Source organism: Phyllopteryx taeniolatus, chromosome 10 (genome assembly GCF_024500385.1).
Source record: "Phyllopteryx taeniolatus isolate TA_2022b chromosome 10, UOR_Ptae_1.2, whole genome shotgun sequence".
Classification (NCBI taxonomy): Eukaryota; Metazoa; Chordata; class Actinopteri; order Syngnathiformes; family Syngnathidae; genus Phyllopteryx; species Phyllopteryx taeniolatus.
In genome coordinates, this window is record NC_084511.1 from 23,860,025 (window position 1) to 23,879,552 (window position 19,528).

Here is a 19,528-nt window from a genome sequence, read left to right on the forward strand (position 1 = left end):
CCACTGTAGATAACTGATTAAAATTGAGGCCTCTAATTTTAATATCTACAGTGGTGATTTTAGGACAAGAAAGGGAAAACTCTTATAAACATAAACCGACCATCCAACATGGCTCTCCACGTCTGAAAAGGCCTGTGAATGACTTGTGTAATTGTTGCACTGTCGTTTTATAATGGCTCGTAAATAGTTTGCATGTTTGCACATTTACATAAACAGAAAATTGATGTTGGGTATATTGTTGAAGAATCAGGGAAATGCCGATCAAGAAAGAAGCAATAGTAACACTCTGAGATAACAAGAGGGAAATAGTACTGTATATGCAGTAGCTTGGTCAGCCAGGTCTGTATTAATACAGTATCTCCAACTGGGGCACAGACAGTATGCAAGAAGTATCTGTCATGGGTGTGTGTTCTGGTTGTTGTTTTCCCCCTTTCTTGTAAACATGCATGGTAGATTGATTGAAGACTCCAAATTGCCCGTAGGTGTGACTGTGAGTGCGAATGGTTCTTTGTTTATATGTGCCCTGCGATTGGCTGGTGACGAGTTCAGGGTGTACCCCGCCTCTCGCCCAAAGATAGCTGGGATAGGCTCCGGCACGCCTGGGACCCTAGTGAGCATAAACGGTTAAAAAAAATGAATGGATGGAAGAATTAAATCAACACTATGTTAGCAAAAAGCAGGAGTAAATAATGTTAGGCAAGAATCAGGGTAAAAATAATGACAATCAGAGGAAAGTATGCTAAACAAGACAAAGTTAATAAGTTCAGGAATGCGAAGCTTCAGGCACATTCATATTTTAATGCAGGACAAAAAAAAATCAGGCTTGATGCTATTTATTATTGTTTGAATTTTTGCCAACTTGAAGTACAGTATGTCAAAGCAGGGTAAACATGGGTCCATACAATAAGTGAAATGTAGAGGTTTCAGTTTGCAAAAAAATACAGCATCAAAATACAACTTTTCACTCATCATTGATTGCCATTTGAATTCACATTTAGATACAGTATATTGAATATTTGTTGAGCTCAGGATTCACGTTTGGTCAAATAACTGCAATTCATTCTGGGAGTGGTGTCAATATGAATTGTTACAAATTAATTAATTTGTTGTATTTGCTAGAATATACTCTTGTATGTTGTTCTTGATTTAGGTGCTGTTTGGTTTATTTTGCTTCCTCTTTCCTTTATGCTGACAGGCATGAAGCAAGACCAGTGTTTCCCAACCTTTATTGAGCCAAAGCACATATTTTATACACAAGGGGAAAAAAAAAAATCATGACAAACCACCAAACAAAAATGCCACAAATGTGAGTACACTATGTTGCCGGCATAGATCCCGTGGTACCTTGAGATAAGAGTGACCTGACTTGCGAGCTTTTCCAGATACGAGCCGTTGTTCAGCGGATTTTTTGTTGTTGCTTTGACTTGTGAGCAAAAATTCGAGATACAAATGTTGTATGATGGTAGGGAACTCAAAACCACTCACTTCATAGCAAGCAGAAGTTTGGCAGATAGCAAAACATTCTTAAAAAAAAAAAGGGGTCAAGCTATTGATTGCAATTCTCAATTGAAGTTTAGTGTCAAATTTAACATAAAACAAAGAGTCATTTCGTGTCGTGTATGTAAAACAACCACATTGCTTTTAATTTCGGTAAGTCTATTTAGCTTAATGTTAACAAACAATGCAAAATGTCAAACACAGGCTAATGAATAGCATCAGTATAATGGTGTCATAACTTTAAAAAAACGGATATTTGAACACAGTGGAGCAACACATGTAGAGAGATAATATAAGAACACCCACAGGGATATATTCTTTATCCTCTGCGAAGAATGACTAATATTACGGTGGCCTACTGAGCTTTCATTCTTTACATTCCATTTAATTGTCATTACAGTATCTGTCTATAAAGTACAATTTTATAGAGTGCTATTCTCCTTGTTAAACTTTGGAGGCATGCTTACGCCCCCTTGCGGTTTTGTGGTTTAGTGTCGGATTCCGAAGTGTTCCTGAGCGGGGTCTTGGAGTTAACACGATAGTTCTTCCTGGCGTGAAAACCCACTGTCGTACTCCAGTCTGAACACAAAACACAAGAACCAGACCTGAATGGTACACCCAATGCGGAGCTCATTTCTTTCATGAGAAGTAGACTACCTGAATGGTCGCCACAACCCAAATGCAGTCGCCATTGTTTCCTCACGTTGTCTTTCATCAGACAGTGGAAGAGAAAAACGAGGAACCCTGCGAAAGAAAAGCCGACATCACTTGTGCAATGAGGCAGCGCTGCTTCGACAATTGTTCAATTTGAATCTGTCACCTTGAATCACACTCATAAAAAAAAAAAAGAAAAACAAAAAGTACGTCTCACAGCTGGTTTACAATAAAAGCATGTTTTCCAGAATAAAAGGTGTAGTAATTACGAGAATAAAGTTGTGTTTTTAGAACTCCGCTGTTAAAATATGACTTTCTTCCCATGTTCAACTTTTGCGTGGAGAATTACGACTTCATTCTTGTAAGATTACAACTTTTTTTTTTCTCAAAACAAATCTCAATTTGTTCTCGAAATGACTCTTTTAAAAAACACTTAAAACATGACTTTCTTCCCTTGTTCAACTTCAAGATCATTATATTACAACTTTATCTTGGAAGCTATGACTTTATTCTCGTAGCATGACAACTTATTTCCCTAAAAAATATGAATTTGTTTGGGTAACATTTTGACTTTTTCTTCCTTTGTTCAACTTTAATATTGTAGTATTATGACTTTATCTTGGGAAAATACAACTTTACTCTTGTAAGATTGAGTTTTATCCCAACAAAATACTTCTTTGCTCTTGTAAAAATTCTAAGAAAAATATGAAATTGTTGTTCTAACGTTTTGACTTTTTCTCAAAAATGTATTGCATTTAGGGTACACATAGTAGTTATGTTTAATTGCCGTTAGAGGGGGTCCCTCGACCTAAAATGTTTAAGAACCCCCGACTACGATTTGGAATGGTAAACACTTATCTGGCTTGTGTGTCAACCAATTTATTTATTTATTTTTATTATTTTAGTGCTAATTAATTCTGAAACGGTTGACACAAACCACACAATCCTAATTGTTTTAACAATTTAACAAACACAACATGTTGTAGCTATCATCACCAAACTGTGCTTGGTGAAAACTATCTTTTAGCACTTCATCTTTCTTTCTTTCTTTCTTTCCAATCCATCTTGAGATTTTTATCCATACCCTGCAAAGTGTTGAAGATGGTGAAGAGGTACATCATGGCCACTCTGCCGGGTCCGAAGGAGAAGAAGCCAATCAGCCAGGACAGGCCCAACAGAACGGTGAGGCTGGCCATCGCCCTCAAGTCTTGCAGGGCGCTGCGACTCCTGGTCGACGGCTCTTTGTTGGCGCCCATCTGCCGGATCTGAAGCAGAACCACCACGAACACGGACGTGTTGCACAACAGGACGAGCAGGACGAACGCCACCACCACCACGTAGAAGACGACATCGTTCTGCAGCCAGCAGCTAGGTACGGAGCCCCAATCAATCAATCAATCAATCAAACTTTATTTACAAAGCACTTTTCATACAAATAATGCAACTCAAAGTGCTTTACATAGTTACGATCAACCCCAGACCCGACATGAGGAAAAAGATATGTATAACAGGCACACAAAATGCTAATATGTAGCCACAAAATACTAATTTGTGGCTATGAAATAGGTACTGTATAACATTCGCACCAGATACTAATTTGTGGGTTTACTATCATTCACATGAACAACTTGGATATCTGGGTAAGTGGGGAAAAAAAAAAATAGTTCCATTAAGAACACAAACCCTTCCATGTCATTTGACCTAGGTAGAGCAATTGAGAAAACTAATTAAATGGCTTGAATGATGATTTTGTTGTGGGATCTTACGGGAGGTCTCTATGTCTACCGCCATAGTTTTAATTTGTGAAGTGTCATTGGAAAAGAAGTTCGATGAAGTAAATTCATTACGCTTGCCGTAATTTACATTTCAACAGGTTAAGCGTAGCTTGGAAAAAGGACATTTTGGCCATTTCCAACCAAAATCATCATGCAAACCAGATAAAAGAACATCAAAGATTATCCAAATTAAAAAAAAAGTGATGGAAGGTTAACTTTAAACCCGATGATGGCGGTCTGGTTCCAAGTCTGCCCCTGTGCCAGTCCGAAGTCTCGATCTACGTTACCATTTCTAGCAAAGGTGCACTCGATTTGCTTACTCAACTGTCCAGTATGGAGTCACAGCTATGGTACTTCATGGCCAAAAAATTGCATTTCGTGCTCACCTTATGGCCACAATTACACCCCCCCCATGTCATGTCTCACTTCCCAGAGCTAGGGGAATCCATAGACTTTTTTGGTGACTTTAACTTGACTCAACTTAACTTGAAAGGCTAATATTTTCCGCATATCTGCCGCCTGTAGTTGGGAGTACTTACAATTGGTAGGTAGAATGACTCTCCGCTGCAGCTTTTGTGTCCAGAGTGTCGCCATAGGCATCTTTATCTATGGCCAGCACCAAGCTGACTATCACCAGAGGAACACCTGTAAGGACACCACAAGCTATAGAGACATTTCCAGATCAGATTTGTAAGGAAATCCCCTCAGTTGCCACAGATGGGTGCAAATGTGTCATTTCTAGTTCTTATTTTGTGTTTGGAACAAAATGAAAAACTCACAGCATTTGGAAATAACAGCTTTTCATTGGCAGGCAAGCATATTTGCTTTTCGATAACCTTCCTTCAAGAGCTATAGTTTTCAAAATGTTTTTAAAAAAATATTTTTTAAAATATATTAACAAAATATTATATTTTTATTACACACACAGAAAACAATTTGACACTACATGTATTCATTTTTATTTTGTACTCAAGTATTTTGGTTCTTTTTATGTAATTTAGTTTTTACTTTTGATTTAATTCAAGTTAATTTAATTTTGACTTTTAACTTAGTATTTTCATTAAGTTACGTAAAGTAAATTATTCAATACTTAATTGTATTTAATATGTTCCAATTTATTTGTTTTGTACTAAATGTAATTTTGTTGACTTTTGTTGTTCTTTTTAAACTTTGTATTTGTAATTAATTTCATTTAATTTAGCATTTTCATTTTATTATTTTGTATTTTAAATGATTTAAAAATTTGAAATAACGTTTAAAGTTTTCAAAAATTCTATTTGCACTTATAAAATTTTAGGTTTCTTTGTTTTTGTAATGTATTTAATTTTAATTTTCTTTTATTTGACATTTTTATTTAATAACATTTTTTCACTGAAGACTTTCATGTTTTTGATTGTAATTTGCTTTTTGTTTTGCATTAAATGTTATTTTGTTTAATTATTTCATTATATATATATATATATATATATATATATATATATATATATACACACACATACAATTTTTATTTTGATTCATTTAACTTAATTTTGAATATTTATTTGAATTTTATATTTTCAATATATTTTATACATTTAATGTTTTTGCATTTATTTGTACTGTATCTTTTTTAATAATAAAAAAAAATACAATATGGCTCAGGTGGTACAGGGGTTGTTTCCTAACTCGGAGGTTGTGGGTTCAATCACGTGACCATGTAAAACTGTCCTCGGGCAAGATATTGAACATCCAGTTACTCCTGATGCTGCGGCATCAGTAGGTGAGCGAAGGCTGTGTTAAAGCACTTTGAGTGCCTTGAAGGTAGAAAATTGCTTGAAGTGAAAGCTCATAGTCTACATTGTAGCAGTCTGTCTACTCTATTTCTATTCTTTTATTGAAATCTCTGAGATTGTCACGTCTTTTTCTTACCCCACCCAACAGCGCAGAGCTTGAGGATATACGCGGGCACGTATGTGTTGAAGACCTTGACCAGGGCGAAGTACATGTGGACGGCTTCCAGGCCCATCCAGGTGAAGGAGGCCAGCAGAAAGTAGTGCAGCGCGGCAGCGGTGACGATGCACAAGCTGTAGTTGGAAAAGGACGAGAGCCACGAGTCCAGGAGGAAAAGCATGCTCAGTCCCAACAAGGCGGCCGACAGGTTGATGAGAATTTTCGACGGATAGTCACGGCGAAGCTTTCTGGAATAAGGTGGATGACATAGAACGTTTAATTATATGCGCAAATGACTTCATTGCAGTTTTTGCATTCAGATGACTCACTCAAAACCGAGGTAAGTGAGGAGAGTGATCCCCAGGAAGATGGATGATATACCGCAGCCAATGTACGAGATGATGCTCAAAATATGATCCTCACTGATGGGAGCTCTGTACACATCCTGAACAAAGTACAAACCATATTTGTATTAATAACATTAAGACACAAATATGCGGACATCTGAAAAATCTTTTGTAGACCATTTGCAGGGGTGTCAAACTCTCTCTCTCTCTCTCTATATATATATCAATATAGTTTAGTTATGGTTATGGTATCGTTAACAATTCAAACAATTCAGTCTTGGGCACCATAAAATATCTGCTTTTGACATCAGACAATTTAAAAAGACGTGTGGGTGAATTTTGGATACTTCTAAAACTATTTTATTAGCTATTAGTGGATCCTGCAGGTGTACCTAATGCTGTGGTGAGGGGGAAAAAAAACAGCAACCCAAAAAAATCCTCATGCTATATTGAACTCCCTATTTGTGGCGATTTATAGGAGTCGTTCTAATCCTCTGCCGACCAATGCTTCCCTTCATAAAAAGTACACTTGTGACTCACCAGCAGGACAGCGAAATGTGTGAGGTGCTCACACAGACAGCTGGTCTGATAAGGCGAAAGAGTCCGGGTTTCACAACCCACGCTGCTCCATCCACCCCGCCCATCTGACACACACACACACACACACATTACTAAAGTCGCTTATCAGCAGGCAGACAAATCCATGCACTTTTATTGAAGTGTACCATCAGGAAGCTCCATTAATCTGAATGTAAATCTTTGAAACAGAGTACAAGCTTACCATTGGCTTGAAAATCCCAAAATACACATAGCACCGTGTCGTTTGGCTAAAATAAAGAAAAGAAAAACAAAAGTGTGTTAAAATTTGTGTAAATCCCACATTTGAATGCTTTTGTAGGTCTCACCTATAAACATGCACTACTCACAAAAAGTAAGGGATGCTTTGCTCTTCAGCTTCTTGTTAGAGAACAGCAAGTAGTGTAAAAAGCACTGACACATTTAACAGTTGGCATGCGTTCAAAAGTTTAAGGAAGGTCAACTACCGTCAACTTCAACTCCCCCTGTAACGATTATCGTGGATTTTAGGTTCATCCTGAAATTTCCCCCCGAAAGTAAAGTCTCCAAAATTTTGTGAGTGCTATATGTCTACAGTCTCACCTGTTTGGCTTTGCGGTGCTGTAGCGTGATCACCACCCTCTCGCCGTCATCCAGGTCGCTGACGTGGCTGCCGTTGATGCTCGCGGACACAATGTAAGAGTTCACCAATTTGCTGTGAGAGTTGGCTGTGTCCGGGTCCTGTCGGGGATACCAAAAAGAAGATTCATATAAACTACAGATGTCAAACGCAAGGCCTTACAGGCCAAGTCCGGCCCTCCATAACAAATACGGACTTGTTTTGAGAGGATTCAGACTAGAAACAAGTCAAATTATGTGCCAGTGCAGTAAGTATTCTCCTGTATGTGTGTAAGTCTTTTTTTTTTTTTTTTTGCACAGATTCATGGGGTTTTTCTGAGACATGCCATTGACAATGAAATTCACCAGGAAAATATGTCACACTCCGAATGTGAAATCAACCTCCCTAGCAGATACGGAAGATGACGTTTCCACCGCTTCATTCATCAGCAATGCTGGGTTCCCGACTGAAGGCATCGGCGCCGGTGGTACGCTGTCACTGGCGTATTGCACATTTTTTATCTTTGACATTAATGTCTCACTAAATGAGCTGGAGGAGCTGTTGCGCTCAACCGGTTGACGGGAGGACGTCGCAAATAATTATAGTCGGCTACTGTGTATTCAACAAAACATCATATATTCTGAGGTGACCGTGTCCTGCCTTTAACTGGTATAAAATGTATACTTATCTAAGACACAACCTTTAAATGAATGAATGAAAAAAGTCGTTTTGACAGTAGCAGTTTGAATATGTTTAATAGCTTTCCGGGAGTCTCGTTCACGTCGTACTGCGTATATAGAAACTGCCCCCAAACTTCAAGTGCCATATGACAAACAAACAAGTTTGACAGCCATGGTATAAAGACAAAGGATCAATAAAGTACAGCAGAGCACCAGAGAGTTAAGAGTACAAGGTTCTCTTTTCATATAATCATCATTTATTGTCTTGAAAGATAGTGGGATGCGATTGTGTGTAGAAATTGGGCCACAACTAGCAGCTAGCTTACTTAGTTAGCCTGGATAAGGATATGTCCTGGCTGTGACTGTGAGGGAACCACAATTTCACTGTGATGCAGCAATATTGAGTCATCATCATGGTTTTTTTTAGAACACTGCACTGTTATGAGGCAGGACAGAATCAACTTTAACAAAAAAGATTCACACTAGCGTACCTGGAAAAGGTCTTGTGTACCATAGAACTGAAACTGGACCCTGGTTTTATTCCTCTTCCCAGGTGGAAGGAAGTTGTGGAGCGTAGATGGTAGCAATATGGTCACATTTGCCTCTGGGATTGGTTTGCCTCCTGAAGTCTGGTTGACAAATACCTGAGAAACACAAAAATCGGTGGTTCCTTATTAGAATTAGACAAACGTGACAAAACAAGATGTTTTTAGTCGATTGTTCCACGTTGTGGGAATTACATTCGGCTCCTGGATCGAAGAGATGGAGGACGCGCTGAACGTGAGGCCTTCGAATCCCTCGGGATCCACGTCGATCATGGACAGAGCCAGTGAAGGAGCAGTCAAACTTAGCGAGTCACTTGGAAAATCCATAGTATTGCCCATTTTATCTGTCAGGGTGAGGACGCTTTTTCGGCAAAGCGAGAGATGAATAAAAGACCAACGTTGGGCACATTCTTCACTCAGTCCAAGTAGTAGCAATAACAGTAAAAGTTACAAGTAGAAGTATAGACGCAACTAAGATAATCTCTACTCAGTGTAATCAATCGAGGGCAGTGGTTCGCTAACCTTTTACACCAAATACCACCTCAAAAAATACTTAGCTCCGCAAGTACAGTACCACCATCATGACCAACATCAAAATACAGTAGCGTATTAGTGTTTATCAAAAACGACAGAGGTTTTATTCTGAAAATGTACTGTAAATGTCATAATATTATAAGCCACTGTAACATAATGCACCGTTTAAACATTAACACTGTGCTTCAATTTAGAAAAATAAAAATAATTGTTGGATTTTGAGAAAAATCGAAGCAAAAACAAGTGTTGTGTTTATGTTGTTCACTATACTATAAGCGCAGAAGTATTGAACATCAAGTTCCAGGGCTATGCAAGGGTGTCACCTATTATGCAATTAGTTCAAATGCACTAGTGCACTACTTTTTCAAATGCTGTATCTGAAAATGTAGTTGCTACTATAAATTTGAAGACGTGTAAAATAGTATACACTCAATCTACATAATGTGTGACAAAACACTACTTAAAAAAAATAATGCCGTTAAATGTAATAAAATGACGCGAAACTTTGTTTAAAGTGTAAGGTCTCCTTGGAATCACTGTGTTTATCAATATTCTTCCAGCTAATGAACACCTTTTAGGGGGCATCATTTCTGAAAACTCACCACAAGGCCCCAAAACTCAGTAGTTTTCGAATCTAAAATATATGGAAAAGGAGGTGCTAGGCCACATTCACGGCAGCGGGAAGCTTTAATTTATGCTCGTATTTGTTTACCTGACAGCCACTGGTGTCACGTTCGTTGTGGAAATCAAGATGTCGGAGAAAATGCTGATGATGTTGCCGCCCAGTGCCGGTGTGACGGTGGTGACGTTTACCACCTGGTTGAGTTTCTCCACCACCGTGTTGAGCTCGGAGGGCGGAATCTGCGTGCCGTTGCCCACTGCAGCGTTCACCAGGTCCTGGATTACGTCCACGACTTCAGCGGCGTTATCTGGATATCAACAGCGCACAAGTGACTTGACGTGCAATTCCCATTTTTCTTTTCACTGGGTTCTATTTGGAAAAGCTAAATGTAGAATTGCATGATTGCTCCTCTTACCAGTACTGACAGTGACATTTTCAAGATCAGGAATGGACACAAGTGGGCTGCATCTTGTCATGTCCGGTTGGGCCCAGCTAGTTGTGTCATTTTCAATGTGTAATTCGCTGAATACAATCAGATGACACATGGATTACCATTATGTATTTTCTCCTACAATTCATCATGGCATACACATACTTCCGGGAGGCAAAAGCCCAAGCGAGCTCCGATGGCACCATGAGTAAGAAAACGCTTCTATCTTATGTGACCAAACCAGAAAGCTTGAGTAAACATTTGATCTCAGCCTTCTTCTTCTCTACTGCCGTAGTTTAAATATGTGAAGTGTCAGTTGAAAAGAAGATGCAGGATGTAAATTACTTTGAAGGGAAGTTGATTCAAAAATAGACATGGTGGAAATTCAGACATAGTTAACATGATTATTGAGGGACTGGCTAAATAACGGTCTGGTCTGTGGCTCGGATTAATGGCGCAGACATGCTCTTTTGACAGTGAAATGGATAACATGCCATCGTCTACGAGCAGGCTAGCTATTATATTTTGCTAAAGGTCCCATGCCAGCCAATTTTTAAATCATTCTTTATAAACTTTGATATCCTTTTATCGTGTTTGCAAGAAAATTCATGTTGAAAATGACTGGAAAGTCCTTTTTCAAGTTATTCTAGTTGGTCTTAAACGCCTGGCAGTTGAGATGGCTGGATTTCTCAATAATATGCAGCATGTAAATAAGCTTTGCTCTGACTGGATCACTCATCTTCCCCTGTTTAAATATGGTACACATCATGGCTCTGATGGTAGGTTGATTGAGGACTCAAAATTGGCCGTAAGTGTGAATGTGTGCGCGAATGGTTGTTTGTTTATATGTGCCATGCGAGTGGCTGGCGACCAGTGCAGGGTGTACCCCGCCTCTCGCCCGAAGATAGCTGGGATAGGCTGCAGCATGCCCGCGACCCTTGTGAGGATAAAGCGGTACAGAAAATGAAAATGGATCTTGGCTCTGATTGGCTGTTGGCGAATAACGATATCTCGGGAGCTGAGATCTTTGCTAGTGATGTAGATAAGCTCAGGAAATTCGAATGACCTGATTTCCGGACTCTCGGCAGGGCTGACTGACGAAACACACCATCACACCTCTGACTCCCCGTTCTGCTGTATCGCGCATAACGGGATCGGCCTTATTGCTCCAGTTTCTACGTCATAATATATTGATGGTCTTTAATATTTACTATAGGATGCACGGTGGTCATGTGCCTCACATTTCTGAGGTTCTAAATTCTAATCTCTGTCCTGTGTGGAGTTTGCATGTTGTGAACATGCTTGCTTCATTGAAGATTCGAACATTATTCTTTTCCAAAGGTGTGGCTATGACTTTAAAGGGTTGTTTTTATGTGTTATGTGTGTGGTTTAGCCCAGGGTGTACCCTGCCTCTCGCCCAAGGTCAGCTGGGACTGACTCCAGCTCATCCGTGACCATAATGAGGATAAGTGTTATATATGTTCAAGGATAGATGAATGAATATTTACCCAGTTAAAAGTTCACATTTAAGTCATACTTGATTCCAATGAGATCTTACCAAAGCCTGTGGGCTCGCTGCGAGCTGGGCTCTCTGCATGCCATGAGCTGATTAACTTGAGGGAAGGTTTCAGGCCAAATGTATTCACCGTACATTGTCACTGTCAAGTCCTCTAAACAATTTCTAGGAACTGAAAAAAAACTACATATCACTCCCATGTTTACACAATAAATACAGTGGAACCATAAAGTCAAACAGCCCTTGAAGTTGCGCAAACTTACAACACAGAGACAATAACTGTAAGAGTCAGCGGTTTTCCGGCCTCGTCAAACACAGTGGGGACAACAAAGGGGGGACGGGGGAATCTCGGAAAAATGTCCATGTCAGACCAAAGCTACAGAAAGAAGAAACAGAGCTCAAGTCTTGAATTGTAGATAAGTTCTCTTGGCAAGCGGAACGAAGTAATTTGTTTGTGCTTGAAAAAAAGACATCGTATACGCCATTGTATTTTCTCCTGATATTGGAGCTGATGTTGTATCAATTTGCAGGTCCATTTTCACTGTTTTTAATTAGAGCATATGGTGTCCGATTGTAACTATCTCCAAATAAGTACCTGTCTGAAAACATCTTGCCTGCCCACAGTTGACGTACAGTATGTAATATGTTGATCCTTGGGCTATTTTGATGAAAGCATGTTACAGACGTAGGCAGCACGGTGAATGACTGGTTAGAGCGTCTGGCTCACAGTTCTGAGGACCGGGGTTCAATCCCCGCCCCCGCCTGTGTGGAGTTTGCATGTTCTCCCCGTGCCTGCGTGGGTTTTCTCCCACATCCCAAAAACATGCATGGTAGGTTAATTGACAACTCTAAATTGCCCGTAGGTGTGAATGTGAGTGCGAATGGTTGTTTGTTTATATATGCCCTGCGATTGGCTGGCAACCCCACCTCCTGCCCGATGATAGCTGGGATAGGCACCAGCACTCCCGCGACCCTTGTGAGGATAAGCAGCTCAGAAAATGGATGGATGGATGGATGGATGGATGACGTAGTAGGAAGACACATGGGAACTGTTTAAAATTGTGAAAAAATGCATATAATGTCACCTTAGAATAAATTGTTTTCCTTATTCTCTATCGAAGAAAGTGTTGCGTTTGACCTTAGCGGTTCCACTGTAACTACATTTGTGTCTTTAACAAAAAATAACTTAACATTATACCTACATATTTGTTTGAGCTTCAGATCTGTAGTTTCAATAACAATTGATTCATTATCATATTCATGGTTGAACATCAAGGTGGTATATATAAAATATTGAATTTCATCAATGTGGCTTGTGCTGTAATCCTGAACATGGAAGTCACATGTGTACCTGTTGACACACAATGCACACCATTTTATATGAGAAGAAAACAGACTGAGCGAACAGATAAGTCACCTACTGTTTGATTTGCTCATGGAAACGCTACAAGAAAGGAAACCAGAGGGTTAAATTAATTGAACACGAACATGTGTTCACTTAACATTGCTGTATGTCCTTTCACTATAACACTCACCGTCTGTACATTAAATCCCTGTGAGCTCCTGTGAATACACAATAAGTTCAGGAAGGACTTTTTGATCAATATAAGCTTACGGATGAGTCATTGTGACACACCTCCGGGCACCCTCTACTACGACGACATTCAACACCAGTGCAGTGCCATTGACTTCCAGCTTTTCTTTCAACTTTGGACACAAGAGAATTCATTGAGTGCAAATTCCATAGAAATACATAGATAGAGCTGTTCGTGATGGTCTTACCCACTGCTCAATTATTTCCTTTGGTTTTGTAGCGCTGCCAGTGAAATTCAATTTGAGCTCGGCCCTCAGGAACACATCTGCTAGAACTGCAGGGCCGTAAAAAAAAACAAAAAAAAGTAGCACAAATAAGCACAAATTAAGGGTCACCAACATGATTCCCGTGGGCCTGCTCTAGTGTGATTTCCTAGCAATGTTTATTACATAATCATTTGAAATAGTAAACAAATCTATAGATATAAATTTCCATATGGAAGAAGAAGGATATTTATGTTTAAGATCATCAAACAAATGTAAATATCAAAGACAGCCCAAGTAAACATAAATGTTTTGAAATGGTAATTTAATTTGTTAAGGAAAACAAATCAATTAACTGTGGCTAATCTCATTTTTGGGAAAGCTGAGTTCATTTTCACTGACCACACCCAAGCCCGATTACCTCTAGACTGGTTCAAAGAAGAAGTCACTTAAATACAACTTGTCTGACAAAATGAAGTTGGCCAGAAGATCCAAAAAAAAAAAAAAAAAAAGCCACGCTCCAAACCAATTCAGGAACACGGTCCCAGAAAAATCAAGAACAGATAAGAAATAAAGTAACTGACATAATTGGGGAGACTATGGCTCAGTTGGTAGATCGGTCATCCAGTGACCGAAGCCCTGATGATTCAAATCTGACTGTCCGCTGTCAAAGTGTTCTTGGGCAAGACACTAAACCCTAACTTGCTCCCAGTGGGCCCGGCAGTGCCTTGCACGGCAGCAGGCCAGAATCTGTAAAGAGCTTTTGCATCATGACTGTGTAGTTAAAGCGCTATATAAGTGTAATCCATTTACTGTTTACCATCTATCAGTCTGGAACGGGTTAAAAAAAAATATTTCTAAAGCTTTAGGACTCCAGCAAACCACAGTGAGAGCCATTATCATCAGCCAAGACAAGGGCGTGCAAAATCCTCTCGGACCCTCCCCACCCTGGTCACCAGCTCTTCCAGCTCCTTCCCTCAGGTAGGCGCTACCGATCAATGCAAACTAGAACTAGTAGACATTCCAACAGCTTCTTCCCTCTTGCAATCAACTTCTTGAACAGCTAACTTACAATTCCATTACAACAAGCTGGCAATTTTTTGACTTGAGTTCGTTGTCACATTTCTGTATTATGTATTACTCGTGCACTCACTGTAGCTGTCTCGCCGTGCTGCACTATTTGCATATAGTGGCCACTCATGCCAGAGTAGCATCTGCTCCATTTGCACACTGATTGAGGAGTATCTGTAACATTTGCACAACCATTGTCCCAGATTATCGCAGTACTCGTCACTTTAAACCGCATACACTCCTTGAAGTCTCAGTGCCCTTTGCACAATGGTCATTGCACCGGACTATTGCGATATTAGCCATTCGAACTGAGGACTCTGCATCTTTTTGCACAATTGTTGTTTGTTGTTGTTTTTTGTCAATGTCTTTATGTCTCCAAAGTGTTCTGTAAATTGACTGTCTGTTGTACTAGAGCGGCTCCAACTACCGGAGACAAATTCCTTGTGTGTTTTGGACATACTTGGCAAATAAAGATGATTCTGATTCTGATTCTGATTCTGATTCTGCCAAATCATTGTATTCTGTTTTTATTTACATTTTACAAAACGTCTCAACTTAATTGGAATTGGGGTTTGCAAACAAATTATAGTGATGGAATTGATATATGACAAATTACATGACACAATTATGTACTTCAGGTCAATCAGCATAAAGTTGAGTTAATATTCGAATGATCTGAATATTAAGAAGACAATACTGGCTGTTTGTGATTCCAACTCACCGGTGGGCACCACGCGGATGCTGTTGGGTTCCACCATCAGATTAAGCGCGTCATTAGAAACGATCCAACTGGAAACGTTGGCCTGAACGACTTCAACACTAGCTGCAGGATCCACCATGATGTTGACCTCAGAACTAAAACTTGGGTGACATAAGTTGCCCCCCCACCGCACCCCACCCCCACACACACACACAGACGGACACACACACACACACACACAAATGTATACATACTAACTGTGAGTACTGTATAGCGACATGGCTCGGTACTGAGGAACCTTTTTATAAAGTACAATATTATCAAGTGCTGTTTTTCCTCCAATGAAAATACACATAACGCACCGAACTAAACTCATATCTCATATCTATTTTACATATTGGAGACTTCAATTGTGCTCACCATTTGTTACAGGTACTGGCTGACGCAGCTCTTGATTCCTGGAAAAAAATCACATTTTAATTATAAATATATATATATTATACCAACCTTTAATAAATTACATTTTCTGGGCACAAAATTATATTGTTACTCAAATATTTTTGCAGATGCCCTCTTCCTTTTTGTTTCCTTTTTTCCCCTCTCTGCCACATCAAAATTCTGCAGTTCTGCATGGTTTAAAGATAATCAATAGAGATGGTATCTGTTTCCTTTGCGATAGTATTACTGCTTATTTCACGTGATTGCATGCTGTCGTACTGTACCTGAGGTAGTTGCACATTGGATGTATGGCTGTTAGGGGGAAATGACACCATTCAACTTCTGATCTCATGACTCGTCGTACTCACCAAAAGGTTAAATCTCGTCAAAAAGTTACCTGGCGGATGAGTCGAGAGATACATCACTGACGGAAATGCCAAGAGGGAAAATGTTTTCCAACTGATAAGAGGTGACAAAGGTTAATTCGAGGTAAATCTGGCAAATCTTTTTCACATGCCGCTGTTTCCTTCATACCCACTGTCTCGTGGTTCTCATCAGTGACTCTGAACTATTTTCTGTCTGCTTTGTCTGGGTGAAGGATGTCTGCATTTTGATTTTGAAGAAGGACCATGCTGGAAAAAAAAAAAATCACATAAACCTATTACAATTATGCATTGCATTTAAATCGTAAACAAATGAAGCGCTATCCATATGCATACACTCACACAGTAGCATTAGGTACACCTGTACAACTTAATGACATTCAAAACAAGCGGCGTATTAAAAACTCCGCCTACAAAGACAGTTTAATCGACACCATCAGAAATGTGTTTACAGTCCACTCATGGTACCTAATGTTCCATCCTGAGCCTTACGCTCTCAACATGCTGACCTGCCTCACCCCTTGACATCTGTATTTTAGCCTGTTTTACCAGCGCTTCTCTCCTCCCCTGCTCAGAGACGGGGAGGGCTTGGTAGGGATGAATAAATAAATCAGGTCATCTACCAGCGGTCCCCAACCTTTTTTGTGCCAGGGATCGGTTTCACCTAAAGATATATTTTGATAGAAACAATAAAAACTCTGACTCTGTAAGCTGCAGTAATATTGTTCATGTTTCGCAAAGGATAACGAATACATGCATATGAGTATTATTATATTCTCTGTCAACATGTGTTGCTGCAGAATTTGTGTTCAATTAGCCATTGCTTAAAGTATATTATAACGACACCGATGCTAGTTTTGTTAGCCTGTCTATGACGTTTTACATTGCGCGTTAGCATGAAACTAGCGGACTTGTAGGATATGTGGTTGGTCAAACACACAATGAGTAATTCAAGCATTTACAGCTTGCGGCCTCTTTTTTTCAAGAATTGTTCACTATTATGCCAAATTGCGGCTCGTTGTGAAGTGAGTTGAGTTCACTGCCGCTGTACAGCGCTGCTCGCTCGTCCAAGTAAAAAAAAAAAATAATAAAAAAATAAATAAAAGGGGCAAATGATGGCTCGTATCTTGAAAAACTCGTAAGACGAGTCTCCTGTATCATAAGGCACCACTGTGTGTATTTTTTTGGTCACGGTCTGCAGCCCCGTACCAGTTCGCAGGACCCCTGATCAATATGACAAGCGAGTTATCATTGAACATACCACAGTGAAGGTTTTCGTCTGTCTCTGGGGGGCAATTGTATTTCCACTGCCGCTGATCCCAGCTCACAACATCTCCGTCTGCGCACGTCCGCCTTTGCAGCTCCTCCTCGCTCCATTCCCTCGCCCACATCCTGAACTGGCTGATCTCTCCCAAGAGGTTGTTCCCTCTCTCCACTGTCACGGCTCCGGTGGCATCCAAATAATGAGACACCCCCAGAGTCAGGGTGCCGTTCTGGGCCAAATGCTCGTGTGCATCGGTGCTCGGGAGAGAGGCCTCACTGAGCATAGTTCCGTTCAGAAAGAGCCTCAGCCTATTGGCCACACCAGACCAGGTGAGGCAGACTGAATACCACTTTCGCACCTTCAATTCCAATTCCAGATGCCATTCTTGGCCAAAAAGCCACACCACCAGCTGTGCCTCCGTGCCCCCCAGGCCCAGCTCCACATGGCTACTCCCTGGAGCTTTGTAGACAAAAGCAGTCCATTCTGTGTCATATGCACGTCGCAGTAGCATGCATACGCTCAGGTCCTGGAGGGGGGGCACCACGATACCGGGCTTGAGCTGCCACACACATGGAGGAAGCCTGAAGCGGACCATCTTGCCCCACAGGCTACTGCTGCTAGAGGCTGACACAAACACAGATGAATTTATACATTACTTACTTACGAATTGACCAATCATTCAAACTAAATGCTGCTTCCACAGAATGCTCAAGCCGAGACCGTACATTTTAAAACGCATAATAACACACATGTCATTTCATGGATTCAAACTCCATCAAAGCCTAAAATACAGTAAAATGCTTTTACTTTTGGCAGGCAAAACACAACTGGACTGTTCTGGAAGATTAAAAGGAAGACCATGGGCCCAAAACGCAATGGCGGCACCTTACACCTTGAACTTCCCACTCAACCAATCAGTAGATTAATCGCGATTAATCACAGGCAGCAAATAAACCACGTTCAGTGCTGCACTATATGCAAATTACCTTAGTTCTTTTCAAAAGACCCACCGGGGTGACTTTGGATGCAAAGTTTTCCGCCAGGCACACCGGTCGGAGTCGCTGCACTTATCTTTGTGCTGGCGAAAGCATTGACCTGATCACTGATCCTATAGCAACTTGCACCACATTTACATACAGTTAATTGTGGTATCTGAGTATTGCATTTTAGTCCCAAAATGAATTCAGCCTTTTTTTTTCTTGTTTTTTTTTTTTTTGCTGGGCCTGAGCATTTCAGCATTTCATTTCTCAACATTCTCCCAGAGCTTGTGAAAGAATTGCCATTCATAGTAGAGTCAGAAGTCTTACGTGATGCCAGAAGACACACCAAGAGGAGCAAACAAGCATTTGGGGAAGATACATTTGTTACAGAGTTCATTGCAGCAGGCAAAAGAAACACGATCTGAAGCACCCGAGCTGGTCAAGTGGACATCTGTTACAAAACCAAACAAAAAGACAGAATGTACAATTTGCATTCAGTCTTCAACAATAAAGTCAAAAGTTGTCTTCTTATACGATTGAGACTTACCATGATGGCCTCCTCTAAATGCTCCAATATGAAAAATGCTAAAAACAAGTGTTTTTTATTTTAGATTAAGCTGTTCGATGTTCATGTAAGGGAGCAACGGCTATGTTAGTGTGACTTGTATATAAGAAGTCACCTCCACACCCTTACTTGTTTAGTTGTTGGAGTTACTAATTAAACTGGCAATAAACATAACCAGCAAGCAGGACAACAGTCAACCTTGTGGATTTCTTCACTCGCTATATTATAAAACTCTATGCAAACAGCCAATGTAATATTCTCCTGCTTTGTTATTTTCTCGCTTATTGTCAAACAAATCTAATTGGTCCTTCTGTGTCATTTTCTATGACGGTGTATGTTTGTCTTTTTGTGACTACAATCTGACTTTTGATATTTAAAAGTATAGTTGTAGTGTGAACATTGTTATGATCAATCCACCCTCGAGGATCAGTTATATGGCGCTATAACGTGTCCTACTGGTCAAACAACACGTCATAATATTATTACAATTGTTGCAACTTAACGGCTTGGCCCATCTGTTGTGCATCATTTTAATAGACATTTCATTCTATAATATCCTAATTTTGCAGTGATGTAGGAAATTGACACACAGTTATCCACAGCAGTGCGTGCACCACGGTCGTACTG

At 40.0% G+C, this 19,528-nt stretch overlaps 1 protein-coding gene across 1 annotated transcript; it reads right to left on the bottom strand.

The window, feature by feature from the left end:
• Positions 1–817: 817 nt before the first annotated feature.
• adgrg4a (adhesion G protein-coupled receptor G4a) lies at positions 818–19,030 on the bottom strand. The gene is made up of 27 exons (XM_061788232.1): positions 18,884–19,030; positions 18,664–18,787; positions 17,354–17,980; positions 16,244–16,341; positions 16,107–16,168; positions 15,994–16,021; positions 15,692–15,729; positions 15,293–15,432; positions 13,486–13,571; positions 13,340–13,410; positions 13,239–13,266; positions 13,125–13,147; positions 12,906–13,054; positions 11,746–11,875; positions 10,173–10,279; positions 9,848–10,064; positions 8,797–8,962; positions 8,548–8,700; positions 7,361–7,498; positions 6,984–7,029; positions 6,743–6,846; positions 6,185–6,300; positions 5,835–6,103; positions 4,466–4,571; positions 3,236–3,519; positions 2,155–2,241; positions 818–2,076 (listed from the first exon to the last, which is right to left on the bottom strand). Exons 2-27 carry the CDS (start codon positions 18,731–18,733, stop codon positions 1,961–1,963), a joined length of 3,459 nt encoding a protein of 1,152 aa, XP_061644216.1. The 5' UTR covers positions 18,734–18,787; positions 18,884–19,030; the 3' UTR covers positions 818–1,960.
• Positions 19,031–19,528: the final 498 nt, after the last annotated feature.